Source organism: Notolabrus celidotus, chromosome 3, assembly GCF_009762535.1.
Source record: "Notolabrus celidotus isolate fNotCel1 chromosome 3, fNotCel1.pri, whole genome shotgun sequence".
Lineage (NCBI taxonomy): Eukaryota > Metazoa > Chordata > Actinopteri > Labriformes > Labridae > Notolabrus > Notolabrus celidotus.
The window spans coordinates 9,226,006-9,245,225 of record NC_048274.1 but is presented as its reverse complement, the minus strand read 5'-3'; the positions used below and the strand labels follow the sequence as shown (position 1 = coordinate 9,245,225).

General features: G+C 41.0%; 2 protein-coding genes across 4 annotated transcripts in view; one reads left to right on the top strand and one right to left on the bottom strand.

Annotated features, from left to right (window-relative positions):
- Positions 1 to 8,553, bottom strand: part of dync1li2 (dynein, cytoplasmic 1, light intermediate chain 2) — a 20,670-nt gene extending 12,117 nt beyond the window's left edge. Inside the window, exons 1-4 of one of the 2 annotated variants that reach the window (XM_034680867.1) lie at positions 8,411 to 8,553; positions 7,715 to 7,788; positions 5,206 to 5,322; positions 4,887 to 5,117 (exon numbers count right to left, since the gene is read on the bottom strand). In XM_034680867.1, the coding sequence (XP_034536758.1) occupies positions 4,887 to 5,117; positions 5,206 to 5,322; positions 7,715 to 7,788; positions 8,411 to 8,496 (508 nt within the window). In that variant the 5' untranslated portion in view covers positions 8,497 to 8,553. The remainder of the gene's footprint in view (positions 1 to 4,886; positions 5,118 to 5,205; positions 5,323 to 7,714; positions 7,789 to 8,410) is intronic. The other variant, XM_034680866.1, reaches the window with a different exon arrangement.
- On the top strand, positions 8,545 to 19,220 carry si:dkey-56m19.5 (calphotin). Of its 2 annotated transcripts, none has more exons than XM_034680864.1 (2): positions 8,545 to 8,856; positions 17,098 to 19,220. In XM_034680864.1, the coding sequence occupies exon 2, from the start codon at positions 17,106 to 17,108 to the stop codon at positions 18,636 to 18,638; it is 1,533 nt and encodes a 510-aa protein (XP_034536755.1). In that variant the 5' UTR covers positions 8,545 to 8,856; positions 17,098 to 17,105; the 3' UTR covers positions 18,639 to 19,220. The 2 variants fall into 2 exon arrangements, with proteins under 2 accessions (XP_034536755.1, XP_034536756.1); XM_034680865.1 differs by lacking the exon at positions 8,545 to 8,856 and adding an exon at positions 14,409 to 14,763.

Here is a 19,220-nt window from a genome sequence, read left to right as displayed (position 1 = left end):
TAAAATGCATCAAAGGGCACTTAGAGTAACTTAAATGGATCCTAAAATATGCAGCTCCCACTCACTGGCTTGTTAACTAAAACTCCAAACCTACCGTAAACACAAACACAACAAGTCAGAGCTGTGACAGATCATGCTTTGGTTTGATCTCATCTATCATACTGAAACATTGTGTTTATCTTGCAGGTCACAGGTCGAGTGAAAGGAAGTAAAAAAAGGCATCTCTCTCTCTCCTGTTTGCTGCCCCAGCTGTCCAGACAGTTACAAAGCTGTGGTGTGTGGTCGTAGTGGTGGTGGGCAGAGAGAGTGGGAGTGGAGGGGGGGCTTATTCAGGAAGCTTTGGCCTACTTCCTCAGGAGCTTCGGGAATGCAGTTGAAGACGGCCCACAAAGCCAGATTGACTTGGCATTTTGAGCCTCCTTTACTTTCAAACATGGGATTTAGTGTATATGGGACAAGAACTGGGGTTACAAGCAATCTAAAAAGGCAAACCTTCTTGAATACAGGATTACACAAATCCAGAGCATATGCACAATAAGTTGGGAGAGTATACATTTGAGCTCAAGGGAAGGAATTTTACAACTTCCTGAGGGAAGATTCACAAAATCTGTGAACACTCTTTTCTCAATGAAGTGCATATGGGCGAGACATTTCAACCTATATATTTTTTTAAATAAGTCAGACTTTTATCCAGTCCATCCCGTGCAACTGAAGCTACACACAAGATCTGCAGGGCCTTGACCGGGTATGCAACAAGGAGATTGAAGCCATGACAAGAGAGGCAATCAATTAGGCGTCTAACAAATCCAAACAACTTTTATTTAAAACATATTTTTAGACATTATAAGAGAAGCAGCCAGCAAAAACAACATCCCTCCAACATTGATTTGACTACCATCTATTTATAAGTCACTGGTGCTACAAGCTAAGATAGTGAACAGAAGACACCTTCAAACACAAAGTGAAAGATACAAAGATAGACAGACTTTGCCCTAGTAGCACATTTTATCTCCTCCACAAATAAAGGTGAGGTCAAAATGCACACATCATCAGAGGACAGCTCTGCCTTCAATAAACTAGACATGGTGCACTCTCATACAGGAAATAAACTAAAGAAACAACACAGACTTTAAAGAGAAGGTGCAAATGCTCAGGTTTAATTCATGTAAAAGAAGCTAACTTTGACTTACTGGTTATAGCAAGACAAAGAGGTTATAGTTACTGATGCTAATGCTGCAAAAGCTAAAGCATGTTTACTGCTGCTGGTTGCTTGTTCCCTTTAATTTGAATACAACAGACCGTCAGTCAGAACAGGACACTAGACGTGAGTGCATCACTCTACTTTCTGCAATTGTTGCTAAAACATTCCCTGAGTGACTGAGTGAAACATTTCCACGCTCAGTGTTTGGTCAGGACACAATATGTGGATCCTGTAATTCTACTCGAGGACTCCAGCAGCAGTCTGCCTACTTCAGTTACAGCACAGCAGGACCAGCCCACCGACTTTACCAACTCGGCTTACGTCCCTTCCTCTTCCTGAAGCTGCTGCTGCTGCTGGAGGGGAGGGAACCATGATGCAAGACATCTGCAAGACTCTGGACAAAAGCCACTCACACAGACTTCCTATGCGTCCGTCAGCCTCTCTCCCTCTCCCTCTCTCACACACACACACAAACACACATACTTCTTTCTACAAATACCTAATCTGACGATGTCCCACCAATCTGTGACTAACATCACAGCTAAAGATGTTTTATCTGGATGACATGCTTCAGCCAAACTGGAAATCTGTGTCATCACAGTGGGTGGGGTCGACGTGTTTGGCACAAGAGAGAAAGAGGGAGGAACCCAGGGGAAATCCAAAAAACAGATTTAAAGTTAAGCCTCAAATATTGACTCAAGAAACTAATATGTATGTTGAAGCTTCTTTGACTGAATACAAGGTACCAAACTATTTCCTGACTGATACATTACATAAATCACTTTAGTACGTTGGCTGGAAAGTGCAGTGCAAATTTAAAAAGGATGAAACACTTTTACAAAGCTGGAGACAAATTTACGTTTTGGAAAATTTACCAAATCAGAAACAACTTTTTTTTTACCAGCAGCGAAACAAAATGACAAACATCAGATTTTACCGGAAAAGGATTGTAACAAATGCAGGAAGAGATGAGCGGTTTGTTTTGGCAGAGAGAAATAGACTTTCCTGCCACTCACAGGTCATTCTGATGCATCCTTTCAAAACAAAAACCATAATTTTGGATATTTTCAATCTGAATTAAAATGACTCAGTGGAAACTTGGATTCTGTGTTCGTAATTGATTGAAAAATTCCAGGATTATCGCTATTTTAAAAAATTCTGTTTGCCTTTTATTTTGAAAGGACATCAGAATAACCTGTGAGTGGCAAGAAAGTCTGTGGCTGTTTTCAAAACCGCCTACTTTACTAGCAGTGCTTAATGATTCGGCCAAAATTCAGTGTGTAGTATGTGAACAAGAGCAAAATCTGCAGTATGCCAAAACTACCTGGATGTCGTACTGAATCAGGGAAATGTCTCAGTATGCATCGGACCAGTCTTCCTGATAGAACAGAACAGTCATACTACATACTAAATTCACATGCAGTATGTAGTAGGCAGTAGGTACTGCATACTACATTTCTAGGTACTATGTATCAGGCCGTTTCGGCTGTTCTGTTGGATCTGTTCTGCAGCATGCAGAGCCAGACGTCACTGGATTTCCTGTTTCGGAAAGCGGAAGTAAACAACGGCCAAGCCGATAGCGAAACTGCTTCTTTAGCATCACTTGTAATTTAAAAAGTTTAGAATTGGTTTATATGGAATTTAATAATTTTCACAGCACATAAAAACAGAGTTCCCCCCTTCAAAAAAGAAGAGGAAAGAAAAATCGTGACGAGCGCGGTGCATTGTGGGAAACAGTACGCGAGGCAGACTGGTCCGAACAAACTGAGAAATTTTCCCGAATCAGTATGACATCCAGGGAGTTTTGGCATACTGCAGATTTTGCTCTTGTTCACATACTACATACTGAATTTTGGCCCAAAGAGTACGCAATGTAGTATAGTAGGTGGTTTTGAAAACAGCCGGTCTCTGTCTCTCAATCAAATCAGACTTCTCATCACTTCCTGTTTTGGTACATTCTTTTTCCGGTAGAATCAGTCGTTTGTAATTTTATTCCACGACTGTTGTGTCTCTTGTAAAAGCGTTTTAATGTAAACTTTTTGTAATGTAATGTAATCATTTTATAAATACCGCTACTTGAAGTGAAACAAAGTTTAAAATCATTACTCCCTGCTGAAAGCTTGTCATTACTAATAAGCTTGAGTCATCACTTGGCTCTCAGCTTCCCTTTTCTTGTTGCATGCTGCAGAGGACTTGTCACCACTTGTCACTGTGTCAGCATGTTGTATGTTGAAGACGTTTACAGACCTGTTCTGTCAAATTCATCAGCAGTTATTAAAAGAACTTGGCATTTCTTCAAGAAATCATTTCAGACTTTAGAGAGCAAACTGTGAACAAGAACATTCTGTGAAATCAAACAAGCTGAACGAACGAACATCTCCAAGAGCATCTCTGCTAACACAAAAGAGCCGTTTATAAGTGAGAGATGACCTGCGCTAAAATTAACAGGAGAACAACATCTGAGTGCATCACGCTCACTGATCTGCAGAGCTTGCCTCTGGCCAGAGCACAGCTGAGGATCAGCTGATGATGACCCAGAAAACATCCCTGACAATGTGTAATGTTATACAGAGCTTCCATGCTACACAGCAACCATTCTCTCCTTCTCCTGGCAGCCAGTAAGGAGGAATCTGGTTCTCATTATGTAACACATCCATAGCTTCCACCCAGAGATGCTCCAGGCAACTTTCCCGAGTGCTGTTTCAGTTCAGCCATCATAGCATTTCCAGTGTCTTAGCTTTGTGCATGCTGAGACGTATTATAACTAAACTATAACCATCAAAACCAAGTAAATACTTAAATGAAACAAAGATCTGTAACATCCCCACATCAGATGAGCTCACACTTTCTGTTTTGGTGCATGATGTAAGATTCCTGAATGCACTAGAATGGATGTGGAGCATGCTAGCTACATATTAAAACATGCACTTGCAGATTTTGGTAGCCAAAAAAACACAGCAGCATCAAGTCACAGAGGTTTTAGCTCTGAACCAGATCTTCAAAGCTGTCGCATGGTTTTGAGTACCTAGCTAAGTGACACCAACAGCTACATTTCCAAGACAAAACCTACGTCTTTACCGTCAGTACACACATTGTTTCATATCAGCAATATACACGATTACATCAGACTTCCACCAGATCTGTGTCAGGTCTGTCTCCAATCCGCTGGAGTCATTCGACCTACGTTTTCCCGCAGTAATTACAGCATTAATAAGTATCCTCCTCCTCTCCTCATCCATGTTATCTTTATGGTCCTCTGGAAACCTCTGACATGATGACTCCAGGCCTGGCTCTGCTCATCATGACGGTTTGTTGTTGTAGTTAAGTGAAATACGATCTGGTGATAACATAGTGTGTTTCATTCTGAAAATTAGCCGGATGTTTTCATTTTGTTTTGGTGCCTGACTTCCCGTCCCGCTCCATCTGCTCTGTTGAGTTTGATGCATCGTGCTCCTGCATCCGGGAAAAATAGAAGTCTTGCGTATCTGATCCGGAGGGCTCGACCTGCCTGATCAGAGACGCAGTCGGAATGCAATGGAGCAGATCCAGTGGAAGTTAACTCTTTGACTAGAACAGAAACCTATCAGATCCGGTGAGGTGATGGATCGGAGACGGACTGGACACAGATCTGGTGGAATTTGGCCGTAAGAGTCAGCGCAGCTATATAAGATGAACTATTACTTACTCTTCTGCTCCAATTCTCTCATGTCCTCAGGTGCCATCTTGAGCTTGTCCACATGGTCACGTAGAACACTTGCCCACTTCTGCAGCGACTCCATAATGGTCCAGGGCCGTGACATGTCCGCTACAAACACAGCTAGACAGTCAGGTAGTGACTGAGCTGAAACAGCAAACTTGAGAAGGCCTTTGTGATAAACGTCTCCATCCAGGATCCACACGTTACACCGGGTGAGGTCTGCCAAGGAGGAGCACAATACTGATCAAAAACCTGCAAAACAACGGAAGTGAAACAGCAACAGAGAGGCTGTGACAGGTAAACTCACCGTCTCTGTCCTCATCGTGCACATTTAGGTACAGATACTCCAGTCCCCGTCCTTTCTTGTTGTGTTCAACTCCTTGAAGTTTGGTCATGAGTGACGTTTTGCCCGATCCATCCTCACCTGCAGGTGAAATTATTCGAATAACATCTCAGATTTCATTTTTTTTTAGACGACTGAAAGGGAATGCAAAACATGTCTATAAAGAGAATCATCATTTTCCACTGCATGTACCAAAACAAATGCACAATTCACTTTCCAACTGTTATACAATGGCTGAACTGTGCTCTCACAAATGCCGAAGGGTGCAATGTCTCAAACAAATATTTCAGGCTAATGTCAATATTTCACACATTGGAAGAGGGTCAGCAAACAGGAGCATGCACCCAGCCAACTTAACATGTCTTACACATAGGGGTGTAACGATTCATCTACTAGATCGAAGTATCGATTTATATTCCTATGATCCGACTACATCGATCTGTGCTCGGCAAGTTGGCCTTCTGGACGACATATATCGATCTAACATCGTTAAGGTCATAAATCGTTTGTATCAATACTAGGAAATAAGGCATTGGATTTAAGCACGGCAGACTTTTTGCACTTTTAATGATAAAGACGTTAAACGTTACTCAATTCAGGCTGCCGGTCTGTGACGTCAAGCAACGCGCCAGCAGACATCAAAACATAGCATGGTGGATTGCAGAGAAGAAGCCGGCGAGCGAGAAATGATCAAGCCACCATTGCAGTCCAGCGTGTGGAAACACTTTGGCTTTTGCAAAGATGGAGATGTTCTAAATAAGTCGCTCGCTGTTTGTAGGATGTGTAAAGGTCAAGTAAAGTACCACGGCAACACGAAATATCTATCCAACCACCTACTAAGGCGCCATGGGATTTCAAACAACGCCGGCCGTCCAGGCACCTTTTGCAGCGTTCCAAGGTAACATCAGCTCTGCAGAAGCCTCAGGCTTCGCCAGCATGTTTAGTCAGAGACTAGCAGGGTTCCCACTCTTTTCCAGGGATCATTTTCCAGGACATTTTCAGTGAAGTTTTGAACTCTCTCAGAGATTTAAAAAAGTTTAAACTGTTTTCCTGGTGGCGATGTCTATTGTATTCAGCGATGTCTACAACGTGCAGTTTCTGTGCAGCTGTGTCACTCTTTTTGTTCCGTTTGTTTTCACTATAAGGAGTTTGCACTCCTACTAGCTTCAGTACGGTAATTGAGCTCTCAGCCTGCAGGGAAAGTTGTGAGGCACAGACCCCCGAGCTCTCTGCCCGACTCTGCTGGTCACTCTTGAACTTAAATATCGGACTCTTTGAATCAAAAGAGCCCTCCACAAAGTTAATTTACCATAAAACATAAACAATACACCCGTTTTCTGTGAATGCACTCAGCTTTCAGAGAAATGGGGATGTGTTTTTTTTAATCATGTCAGGTCGCACGCAGTCATGTTGGAATCATTTTCCAGGACAATACGTGATTTTCCAGGACATTTTACTATTTCTCCGATTTTCCAGGTGTTTTCCAGTACTGGAAAATTGGTCAACTGTTTTCCAGGTTTTCCAGGACGCGTGGGAACCCTGATTAGGCCAAAACTCAGCTCGGGTAAAAAAACATCACGGCAACAACAGGAATCTAGGACTGTCCTGTATCAAGGCGTTTATTTCACAGTCACACTGGTTGAATTTTTGGCTAAAAAGTATGGAGCCAAAACGATGACTTTAATGTTTGGTATTGAAAATAAAATTTGTCATTGAAAACACACCCTGAAACTGAAAAAGAAACATTGGCATTGAAACACTTGTATTGTAAAAAAAATTGTAATGGCATCAAAACAGGTATTGGCATTGAAAACGTTTCACTGAAGTTAAAATCACAGACATCAAATGTTATATTATTTAATTTCTAGATTTTTTTGCATTCTAATATGTTTTAAAATGACAATCATATATTTATTTGATGTCACTTTTTTTTCAATGACAGATTATTTTTTCAATGACATTTTTCTTTTTTTGAATGCATCAAAAAAATAATCTGTCATTGAAAAGAAGTGACATCAAATAAACATATGATTGTTATTTAAAAACATATTAGAATGCAAAAAATTCTAGAAATTAAATTCTATAACATTTGATTGCTGTGATTTTAACTTCAGTGAAATGTTTTCAATGGCAATATCTGTTTTAATGCCCTTAACATTTTTTTACAATACAAGTGTTTCAATGCCAATGTTTCTTTTTTCAGTTTCAGGGTGTGTTTTCAATGACAAATTTTATTTTCAATACCAAACATTAAAGTCATCATTTTGGCTCCATAAAAAAGTTACTGAATCGATTTCAAGTCACTGAATCGTTTCGGATTGTGTCATTCTAAATGAACCAATATCTTCCTTTAATCGTATCGCCAATCACGAATCATGATACGAATCGAATCGTTAAAAAGAATCGTTACACCCCTACTTACACAGCAGTAATATGCATTTTTTATTAGACATGTGTCTTGAACATTACTTACCAAATATCAGGATGTTTTTTCCTGATGGCAACTTTGAACTTGATGTTGTTGAAACTTCACTCAGTATGGAGGTCCTGCAGGAAATAACAACACACAGACACATTAGTGACATATTAACAGCTTCTCCTGTCAGAATATAGTGATTGTCATGGTGGGAATAACATAACCTAGCTTATGACAGGGGGGACAGGGAGGAGAACATTTCAGTCAGACCCATGAGATCACATACAGAGCAGGAAATGACAAGCCACAACCACTGACCGGTAGCTGAATTCATAAGACCTGATATTCTCCAGTCACATAACAGCTCCACTTTTAGGTGCTGTCGAAAGCTAACATAGTTTTGCTTCATGCTTTTGTTACTAGCTTTTTGAGTCCTGCATAACGAAGCTACTTTTTGAGGTGTTGTCTTGACATGACATAACATAACAATACCCCGACAAGCTGACAGCCTCACTCAAACTTAATAACATCAAAACAACAACATATGTGTTGTTAAACTATCTAATATAAAATATAAACACCCAACAGTTTGGCTAATCAACAATAACCCCCCAACTGACGCTAATGCTAAAGCTAGCAGGGGCCGGTGTCTGTGGGGAACCCGGCAGTGACAAAGCAGAACCATTACAGCTTTTCTTTTATAAGAAGTTCCACAACAAGCTTAAAGTTCCTTAAAAGAGAACCAGGACTTGCCAGAGGTTTTGTCCTTCTTCTTCCTCGTTGTTATTGTCGCCTGCCCCGGCTGCGCCCGGGAGCTGTTTCTCCAGAACGGGAGCCATCTTCTCTTTCTGTAACCACAAAGGCGAGAAGGCCCTGCTGCTTCTAGGGCTGCACTAAGCACCGCCCTCATCACAGCAGACAGGGGTGCGTTACATTCGTTCTCTAGCACGTCCCGGTTGATCTCTGGTTGCACTGCTGCACATCAAACAACAAAGTACCAAGTTTGGAGATGTTTCCCTGATGTTTTGACTTATGTGACACACTATTTTATAGCTTTCTTGAGATATCAACTCATTTATCTCATTATTTTAAGATAAATTAGCTTGTTTTCATGTATTGAAAGGATAATTTCCTGAAAACAGAACAATAGGCTGGTCCAGGCCATGATGTGCCATGCTGCCATTGCCTAAGCTAATCAGGTAAGTTAAAGCTTCTTCTAAGTGTGTTCTTCTGCAGCTCTCTGGATATGAGTTACTATCACCTGAGGCTAACAGAATCAAAACCTAGGCCTGCTAATCCAAAACCACAAAATAAATATGCATAAAACTGACATTTACTTTTTGCAAATGGGGTAAATAAAACTCATCAATCAATTATTCAAGCTTTATTTATATAGCACCTTTCAAACAAATCAAATGCAATTCAAAGTGCTTTACAGTGATTTAAAACAAGAAAGAAGCAGAAATAAAATAATGGCAAGACATATTAAAAAACAAAAAATGTCTTTCTTTTTTTTAAAATAGAGACCAAAATAGAGACTCATGCACACCAACAGCAACGAAGAGAGCCCTTTAGAGCTGACTGTACTCCTCTTTATACTGCTCAGTTGTGGTGCAATTACAGTAGAGCTAGAATGAGAAAGCTTCAGGTTGCATATCATGATTAATACAGAATCTTTCTCAAAGTGCCAAGATGGACGAGTGCAAGCTTTATGCTTGTTTCTAATAATGTCCCTTCATCTCATGCTGTGCTAAGAAATGTTATGTATAAATGTATGCGTCACCTCGCTGATTCAGATAATGATATTACTCAGCCCACTGTTTCTGGAAACTCTGGAACAAATGTCTTTTTTATTTCTTAATCATGATGAACATGTAAACTGTAGGTGTTGCTGACCCTGTATTGTTTCTGTTATTTATACCTTTTAATGATGATCTGGACCTTTTGAGTCTAAAATAAAGTGTATATTGTTTAAAAAGTCTCAATATCTCTATCAGCTCCTCTCAGATCCTCCGGCAGGATGTTCCATTGTCTCAGAGCGTAGGGGCTGAAAGCAGCGGCACTAAAAGTTTTGTTCTTCTCTGAGGAACAGCTACAAGAGAGGAGCCTGGATGATCTGAGAGGCCTTCCTGGCTCATACACTGAAAGCATCTTTGAGATTTAGTCTGGTGCAAGGCCATGAAGTGCCTTAAAAACTGGTAAAATAATTTTAAAATCAATACAAAAAGAGAAACAGGGAGCCAGTGGGAAGATTTTAAAACAGGTGTACTCTGTGGATGCATGTCCACTCGGGACTTCTGTACAAACCAAGTTATGGCCTACTTTTGGCATCATCCCAGTCAGTGATGTCATCAGTTTATGGTCCATACAACAGCTGAAGGAGGACACTCTTATCAAGTATTTCTTTATGGCCATGTTTGAATGCTGAAAGTAGGACAATTAGCCCGTTGCACCTGTACTTTGCTGACATGTAAGATCAAATTCATAGCTGTGGTTATTGTTTATTTAATAAACATAGATTTCCCTACTATTTACATGTCACAATACAGCACTGATATGCTTCTTGGATCACATTGGTGAAGTAGACAACTTCTGTCAGCTAACAGCAGGGACATTGAACATCAGAATATTTGTAATTCCCTGTTATTGAACAGTCTAATTCAGGTTTTCACCATTTTGAGCTTTAAAAATATGCACTTGTGTTTCTTCTGCTGGTACCTTCATGAAATAGTAAGACAGTAGAAAAACAGTGTGCTTGAAAACGGTGTCATGGTTGCACACTTATAAACACTTGAAAACGGTGTCATGGTTGCACACTTATAAACACATACCATGGAAGTATCCATAGAAACAGCCAAAGGAGTCCCTAGCTTTCTATCAAAGGGTTATGATGTGTAGGTACATGTTACAAGGTTAAACTGGAATAGAAGAGTATCAGGACTATTGTGAACACTTTGAAACTTCTTGAGTCCTTGTGGCATAATATTTGTTTCTGATTTTTACTTGGTGGTTTTGCACAATGACAGAAAAAGAGTCCTCCAATGGTCTTATAGGACAGCTTATCCTCTAGTGCCACCCTCAGTCTGATGGTTGAGTCATTTTAAGTTAACTCAGGCGTTTGGCTCCAGAGCATTTTCACAGTAGCTGACATGTACTGCAGAGTTGCTTGATTAAGATAAGCATGAAATATAAAAAGTGAAACAATATCAAAATGTGTCATAACTTCAGAATTTTTAAAGCTATGTATAGAGCTTTTGTATACACTACATGCCAGTTATTTTCAATAAAATGACATTAAAAATAAAACAAATTAATCACATTTTTCACGTATGCAAACCAGAATGTGTAAGGCGGTCAAGAAAATGTAATTTAAAAAGTAATTGATTTGCCCCTAAAGAAAATTAAGTTGTTTATAATGAGACATTCGTCATTAAGTAACATTTTCCATTGCCAATACATCAATAAGTTATATACTGGAAAAGAATAAAACAACTTAATGTATTAAGAAAATTATGCTTTAAAGATTTGGTCAGTTAAATCAAGTATTCAATCCAATCCTGCTTTATTTGTGTGGCACCTTTCATGCATACAAGCACGCAGCTCAAAGTGCTTCACATAGAGGGAACAGACAGAAGAGTTACAGCAACCAATAAATAGTAAAAGACTATAGAACGAAAGATGATAATAAAATGTTTTTTTTTTAAAAATACAATCAAAACAGTAATAAAAAATTTTTTTTAAAGGAGGAGTAAACTAAAATCTGTCAAAAATGTATACCTGCTAAAAATGAGTAACTGAACAAACAAATAAATAAGTAGAAATAACGATAAAATGAATGAAAATCTATTTTTGGAAATGGTAAAGAGTACAGAAAGCTCTCTCTCCGGTGTTTTTGTGAGACACGAGGAACGTTTAAAAAGTATTCATATTGGACAAAAAGGTAAGCTTCTTCAAGACATTAAGAGAAGTGAAACATGAAATGTTAAAGTGAAAAATGTCAATGCAAAATGTAGCTCATAATATATGCCTTTTGTTTTTTGTATTTAATTCATATCAATTAAAAATGTAGTTATTAAATGAAAAGTGTCCACTAGAGGGTGCTGTTTATCTTTCCCTCAAATTGAATTTGTTGAAATCCCAAACATTTCACCCTCTAACTTCATAATAGTTGATATTTTCAAAACATTTACTCATCTGCAATCTTAGTGGTACTTATAATGTACATTTTAACTGCAGAAATATTCAATAAAATAATTGCAGATTTGCTTCAGATTAGGAGACACAGGTCTGGATCATCAGCAGAGTGGATTTGAGTTGGTATGTAGGTGTAATTCTCTGATCTCCAACAGTATCTTACTTTTAGTTACTACTATTTAAACATGTCTTTATTGACACCTCTGACTCTCTTCAGTTGGTCCAGTACACAAATCAGTCAATCAAAGGAAAGTAAGACTTAAAAACTCCCCCCTGTTTTTTTATTTTTGTTTACGGGGTAAAGGCTGGATGCTAAAAATGACGAAGTCCAGGCCTTACTTGCAGCCGTTTTAAGGATTCTTTGACAGTTGTGGAGAAAAATACTACAAGTACTTTTTTTGTGAATGAATCCTGGAAATTTGGATGAAACTTTCGAAGAGCTGTTCCTGAGTTTTTGAGCTCAATGATGTCAAGTTCTCATCAGTTCATTCATATAACTTTCTCACACCAGGGAAGCCTCATCCCAGATGTTTAGCAGATTCCTGCACCCACTCTACTTTGGTGGTGAGCCGACTCACATTATTTTGTAGCACCAAACACCTGTTCCTTCTGTTCTACTCTCTCCTCAATCTCAGGGTCAGTTTGGGTCAGCTAGACCAGAATCTGTAGACAGTTGAGTTTTGGATATTAACATGAAGTCCTCATGAGTCCTCATCTCCTCTGTCTCTGTGGAGCAGAGTGTTTGGCCGGGATGGTGTCACTCTCCTGGGAATGCATTCCTGAGCTTCTGCATCATGTGAAACTCTACCGCTGCTGCCCCTTTGTCACTGTTTGGCTCTGCTGCCAGTAGAGAAAACAAACAAGATTGATCCCTTTTTTTTAATTTACCAGACAGAAATCAGGACTTTGTGGCTTCAGGGGGGAAGTGAAAGTGAGGAGCGGAGAAGTTCCGAAAATTGAAGACTATTGGAAGTGATAAACAGAAGTTTCAATCAACTTGTGACTGTTGAAGTTCTTCTATTGTACTGTAAAAAATCAAGAATATTTAATTTGTCTTAACCACAGAGCAATATCAGTTAAATAAATCCCTCACATGCATGTGATTTGGCTTAACTTGTGAAATATGCTGCAAGTTTTTCACTCTAGTTTTTATCATCTTGATGTCTTGATCCTCTATGGCTGTAGAGTTGCTTGAGCACTTGCACCAGGAGAGGGTGCTGTCTCTTCATTAATTCCACATTCCCAGTAATAACTCTGTAAACATCAGAGATGAATGTATTTATTTTAAGTTCCCTGCATGGGAAAAAACAAGAAGAGCAAAGTAAATAAAAGAAGAGAAAATAACGGCTTCGCTAAACAACCAAACCATTTGGATGCAGATGTAGGATCATTGTTACTTTAATATCATTTTGTCATTTTAATCAACGCTGGTGTAAATAAAATTACAATTATGTTCCTCTTAAATGCACTGTGGTTGTACTCCTGGTCTCACATACTGTATTGAGGTATCCATGTTCTCCAGTTTGCACAAAAGCATCCTCTAACATAAATGTCAGCAAGGCCTAAAGCAGGACAAATTAACCTGTTTGGCAGCTTTGGCAGATACCCGGTTGTTGAGTTTTGAGTGATGTAATGAGAGCATTTGTCCAATTGTTGTGCGAATTCTGAAGTATTACCCCAGTTTCACTGAGAGGAGCTGTGAAAAACATGTGATTGTATCAATGAAGGGAAAGACCCTGCCCTGTGTTTCTGTTCACAGGAGGCAGATTCATACTTCAGGGACTTTAATCTTCCTGTAGATTGACGCTCGTATTGGTTAAGACATGCAAACACAGCAGTGAGTTTACTTGATGAATATAAGGAATGTGTGACAGTCACCTGTGGTTTGCAAATACTTCAACCCCAACCTGGCACTTTGTCAGTGTTCTGCTGCTTAGTTTTTTTTGTGTTGCAGTTGACAGCATGTTCACCTGGTAGGGTCAGTTGTTGAATTTCATTAAGTCTCACCCTGAGCACCCTTGTCCCATTAACACATGGCAGGCAACTGGCAGAGAGGTGCAAGGCATCAGAATACTTTGCAATACTCTGAGTTGAAGTTTGTCCCTCTTTCGGACCCCAGCAAGAAAAACAAACTCAGGCCTTTTATTAGTTTAAATGTAGCATGGGAAAGTATGATTATAATCCCACATGACTTAGGCAAACACTGAGGTTGACTTTATGAGGCTTGGAATTAAATCACATTTTCCAATCATAAAAATTCAATTAAGCAATTTTCATCTAAATTCAAATCAGTTAAATAATCTCTTTAAAGTTTATTTACTGCTGTGTGAGGAAGGAGGAGGGATGTTCTCTCACTGCAAAACAACTAATGGACAACACATCAGGGAATCCCAGTATGTCTTTATATTTGGATTGCTGTGTGCATGCGCGTACTCGTGTCTGCAGCTTAAGTAGTTTCACTGACACAATGCCTCCCATGCATAATTGATATAATAGTATTACTCCCTCCGCATTGCTCGTCGGCAAAGCAAGGTCAGAGAATAAACCTCCTCTTTGCAAAGTGAAAATAAGTACCAGTCTCCTCGTGGTCGTCCCCGGTCCGCAGATGTAGCTCTCGTATAACAGAGGACAGAGAAATATTCGCTGAAGTGGGTGTGTGCGGGAGAGGAGGGGTTAAAGATTGGGAGGGTATAGATTGCAGACGGAGCAGTAGTGGGGTAGGCTGGATTGTGATAGCGACAGATGTCTAGAAAACTGTGAGGGGCACTCCTCACTTGCTGCACAGTCCTACACTGCACCTCGGAGAGCAGGGGCGGAATCTGCAGCTGTCACTCCAAAGGTTTACCTCCATTATCACACATCCAGCCGGAGCGAGGAGAAGAAGCACAAGTGATTACTCTCTGGAAAAACAGGTCGGTCACATCACAGAATATTTCATGTATTTTTCATTTGTAATATGCCTGGAGAGTATGTTCTTTAGGGGAAAGAGAGAAAAAAGGAGTAAAAAGCAAAAAAAAAAAAAAAAAGATGCCAATGAGCTGCAGCTCTCCCATTGTTCTCTCTTTCTTTGCCTTTCTCTTATAATGCAAATTTGTACATTTCAAGGCTGACATTATTGAAGCAGGATTTGCTCTTTCCCCATTTTCAACAGTTGAATTCGATTTGGTGCGTCTCCTTGTGCAGCAGAGCAGTTTTTTTAAAGTAGGCAAGGTGATTTTAAAAAAAAAACCTCTAAAGCTAAACTGGAAGTAATAAAGTTGAAGGTCTTGTTAAGCATCAACACGTCCCTGTGCTGAATTCCTTTTTTTGTGTTGCAAGCTGTGCAAGTACGACATTTTCAAACGGTGAACAAAAAGGGCAGAGCAGCTGAGAGGCAGGAGCAGTGGGTGGGTTGAAATGGGGGATGGAGACCCCTCTGCAGCCTTTATCACTGAAGTGTCTTTAGCTGGTGTGTAGTGTAAGTCGCTTGTATAGGAGCCCAGGCCTCTTTACCCTACACTTTACTATACATTAGCACCAGTGTTTGCTGCCAGTTTTTGCCCAGCCCATTACTTTTGTCAGTGAGGAGCTGCTGGTGAACAATCCCCATCCTTTGTTACCGGCCACCGGCACATGCTGCCTGTGCTTGTGTCTCCTTTATCTGTCCAATACGTGCGTAAAGCTGTCTGTCTGCTACACTTGTATATGCAGGAATAAAAACTCCAATCCACACTGATTTGATCTCAATGTAGATTTTCTCCTTTTAACTGTATTTTATTTGTCTGGTTTGGATCCCAGAGACATGACAGGTTGGGAAAAATGTCATTAAAATGATTAATAACCACAAAAAAGATCATGTGATAGTGGTTTGAAATAGATCCAAAAGAGGAATCAGCATTGAGCTGCTGTATGAGCAGGTGTAATGAGGTATTTTATGACTGAAGGGATCATTACTGTGGATGGGTGTAGGGGCAGGGCGGACATCATGGTGTGTGGTGCATCCTGTCTTGGTAGCTCTGTTGTAGCACTATGGACAGTTCCAAATAATTCATACCCGGCTCCATACCCACAGGGTGAAAGTCTAATTTCTGACACGTTGATAAAATAATAGAATATCACCGTAATTTAAATAACAACCTTTGATGTGTAGTTTTCTTCCGCTGGAGAAGCTTTGGTCAAACTGAAATAAGCTAATTAAGAAATCCAACTTGTGACAGGCTGTGAAAGTAACATGCAGTCTGAGTTTAAGTGCTTTAATATATTCTAACAGGTTGATTTGCACAAGGTCAGCTGACACACAATCAGTAAGATAAAGTTGAACTTCCAGTTCCCTTTTCTGTCAGTTGGAGGAAGTTAGACTCTGTGGCAATCACAAACTCATCCTCTGCGGCTACAGCAGTATAGTGACTTCAGCACAGAAACATGTCTGTGGGACACTTTGCTTCTTTCATTCAGGATGCCAATTTGATTAATCTGCTTAAACGCCAACCTGAGTTTGACAAAGATCCAGTTTTTCATACATATCACTGATGTGTATGTAACATGCTCTGGATTTCCTCAGGCTATACGTACTGAAGCTCCCAACACGTTGTAGTTTGTAGCTTGTCATGTTTTAGGGGAATAGTTGTTCATCTACATGATGGAGGTTTAAATGGAAGTGGTAGGCCTCTTTGGCACTGAGCCTCACACAGCATTCCTGGAAGTGTGGAGAGTCTGCAGAGCTGTCTGATCTCAGAAAGGTTCCCATGCATTTACATTTGCTTCCAAGCCAAACTGTGTTTGGCAGAGCCCAGGTTCCTCGTTGAACTTCCAATTCACTACGAGACAAAAGACGTCTCACTATAGAGGTTTCTAAATCACCACTCTTTTACATTTGAAGGAAGTATTCTGAACCCACGCTGCATTTTAAAAAGTTGGACCGACTACATTCCTCACATGTTGTCTAAAGTTTAACCATAAAGAGTGATCAGGTGGAGGCGTAGAGGGCCCACTGGTTAGCACTGCTTCCTTACATCTAGATGATCCAGGGTTTGAAACCAGCAAACTCTGGCCTTCTCATGAAGTGATTCAATGGTATTTTGTAGGCATGAGATTTCTTTCCCAATATACAGTATGTCAGGTCAATGGGAAACACCAAATTCTCTGATGAAATAGTCTGAGTTTATATGATGCATACACAATCCTGAATAATGCATTTATTTAAAGCATCAAATGTCACGATGCTTCATACCTTTTACTAAAAGACATCTTCATTCACTCTTTCCTAGGAGAGACCATGGGAGCAAGACTGAGCAAGAAGAAGAAGGGATATGACGTGAGCGACCCAAAGGCATCGAAGGATGAGGCCCCAGCTAAGGCTGCAGAGGCGGCTGCCCCAGTGGAGGCTGCTCCAGTGGAGGCTGCAGTCACACCCTCACAAGAAAAGTTGCCGGCTGAAGCAAATAATATAGTAGAGGAACCTGTTGGGGCAGCTGTGGCAGCAACAGCAGAAGCTGTACAGGCTCCAGAAGAGCCCAAATCTGCACCTCCAGAGGAACCAGCAGCTCCAGTAGAGGAACCAGTTGCAGCTGCAGAGGTACCAGCTCCAGTTGCAGAAGAACCAGTTGTTGCAGCAGTGGAGACAGCTGCTGTAGCAGAAGAACCAGTTGCAGCAGCGGTGGAGGTAGCGGTAGTTGCAGAAGAACCAGTCGCAGCAGTAGAGGAGCCGGTTCCAGTTGCAGCAGAAGCAGCTGCAGCAGTGGAGGCAGCTCCAGTTGTAGAGGAACCAGCACCAGCAGTGGTGGAGGCAGCTCCAGTTGTAGAGGAACCAGTTGCAGCAGTTGAGGTGGCAGCTGCAGTTGCAGAAGAACCAGCTCCAGTAGAGGAACCAGTTGCAATAGCTGAGGAGGCGGTATCAGCAGTCGAGGAGTCAGCTCCAGTTGAGGTCTCAGAGCCGGCTGCTGCACCTGAAGAACTCCCTGTCGAAGAACCTGTTGCAGTTGTCAAAGCTGTTGCAGAGCCAGAGGTTATTCCAGCCAGCACAGAGGAAGCACCTGTGGACCCAGAGCCCATCCAAGAGACTATTACTGAGCCAGAAGCCGCTGTGGTGGAGGCAGTGGTACCTGCTGCTGTTGAACCAGAGCCAGAGGCTGAACCAGCTCCAGAGCCAGTTCCTGAACCAGAGCAAATTCTCGAGCCAGTACAAGTACCAGAGCTGGAGCCAGAACCTGTGCCAGAGCCAGAGCCAGAGCTGAAGGTTGATGCGATAGAATCTGCAGCAGTTGAGCAGGTGGTTGAGCCTGAGCCAATCATAATCACATCTGACATTACTGAAGCACCTGTGGTCTTGGAGACAACGGCAGAGGAGATTCCCCCTGAACCCCAGGCTGTAGAAGAAGAATCTGTTGCGATCACTGAAGCAGTAGCTGAGCCAGAAGCTGCACCGGCACCCGAAATTATCGTCTCTGAGTCCATCTCTGCAAATGATATTACTGCAGAGGTCGAAGAGGTAGCTGAAGCCCCTGTGGAAGAGCTGCCCAGCCCAGTGCCTGAGATAGAGAGCAAGATGGAAAATGGGAATGTAGAGAGCCCTCTTGTTATAGAGGGTGTGGTAGAAGTGGAAGCAATCCCTGCTGTGAATGGAGAGTGCACAGATTCTGCTTCCACACCAGGGGAGGAATGCGTAAATGGCGATGACACACCTATCAAGGAGAAGAGTGACTTTGAACTGAAAAAAGAGGTGAGCCTAGGCGTGGATGTCCAGGAAGTTCCAGATTCAGTCCCCGACATGGTGGAGCCTCTCAGCACAGAGGTCACCCAGGCAGTCTGAAAAGAAGCTGTCATTTAAATCAATGTGAATCCAATTTAATCCTCTGATGGCACAAGGCGGCCATCTTGGTATCACAAACACAGCTAGGCTTTCTGGAATGCTGTAACCACCGCAATGTCTATAATGGTAACTCAGGCAAAAAGGTCGTTTTCTGTCGAGTAACCAAAAATGAAATGCAACCACTTGAGGATAGAAAGAGAGAGAGAGGGAGAGGCAGAGATAGGAAGTAAGATGAATGTGCAGAGACGAGGCTAGAGTTTGGAATTGGAGGGCGAGTGCGGACAGACAGAAACTGGACAGCAGAGAAAAAAACCAACTGGACAGTAAATATGATATTGATGAATGAAATGATTAAATCTGTCTTTGTGTGTGAGCTTGATGAATATTATGAAGTGGTCTCTTGGAACAGCATTCATTATTAGTATGTTATCTGATTTAGAATGTCATATATCCTTTCTATTACTATATGCAAAGACATGGCATAAACATTTTGGCCTTTTATAATTATGGTACCTGTGAGGAGTGTTCATTTGAAATTGATTGTTCAGAATAGAGAATAAAAAGAGATTGTTATAGCCTAAA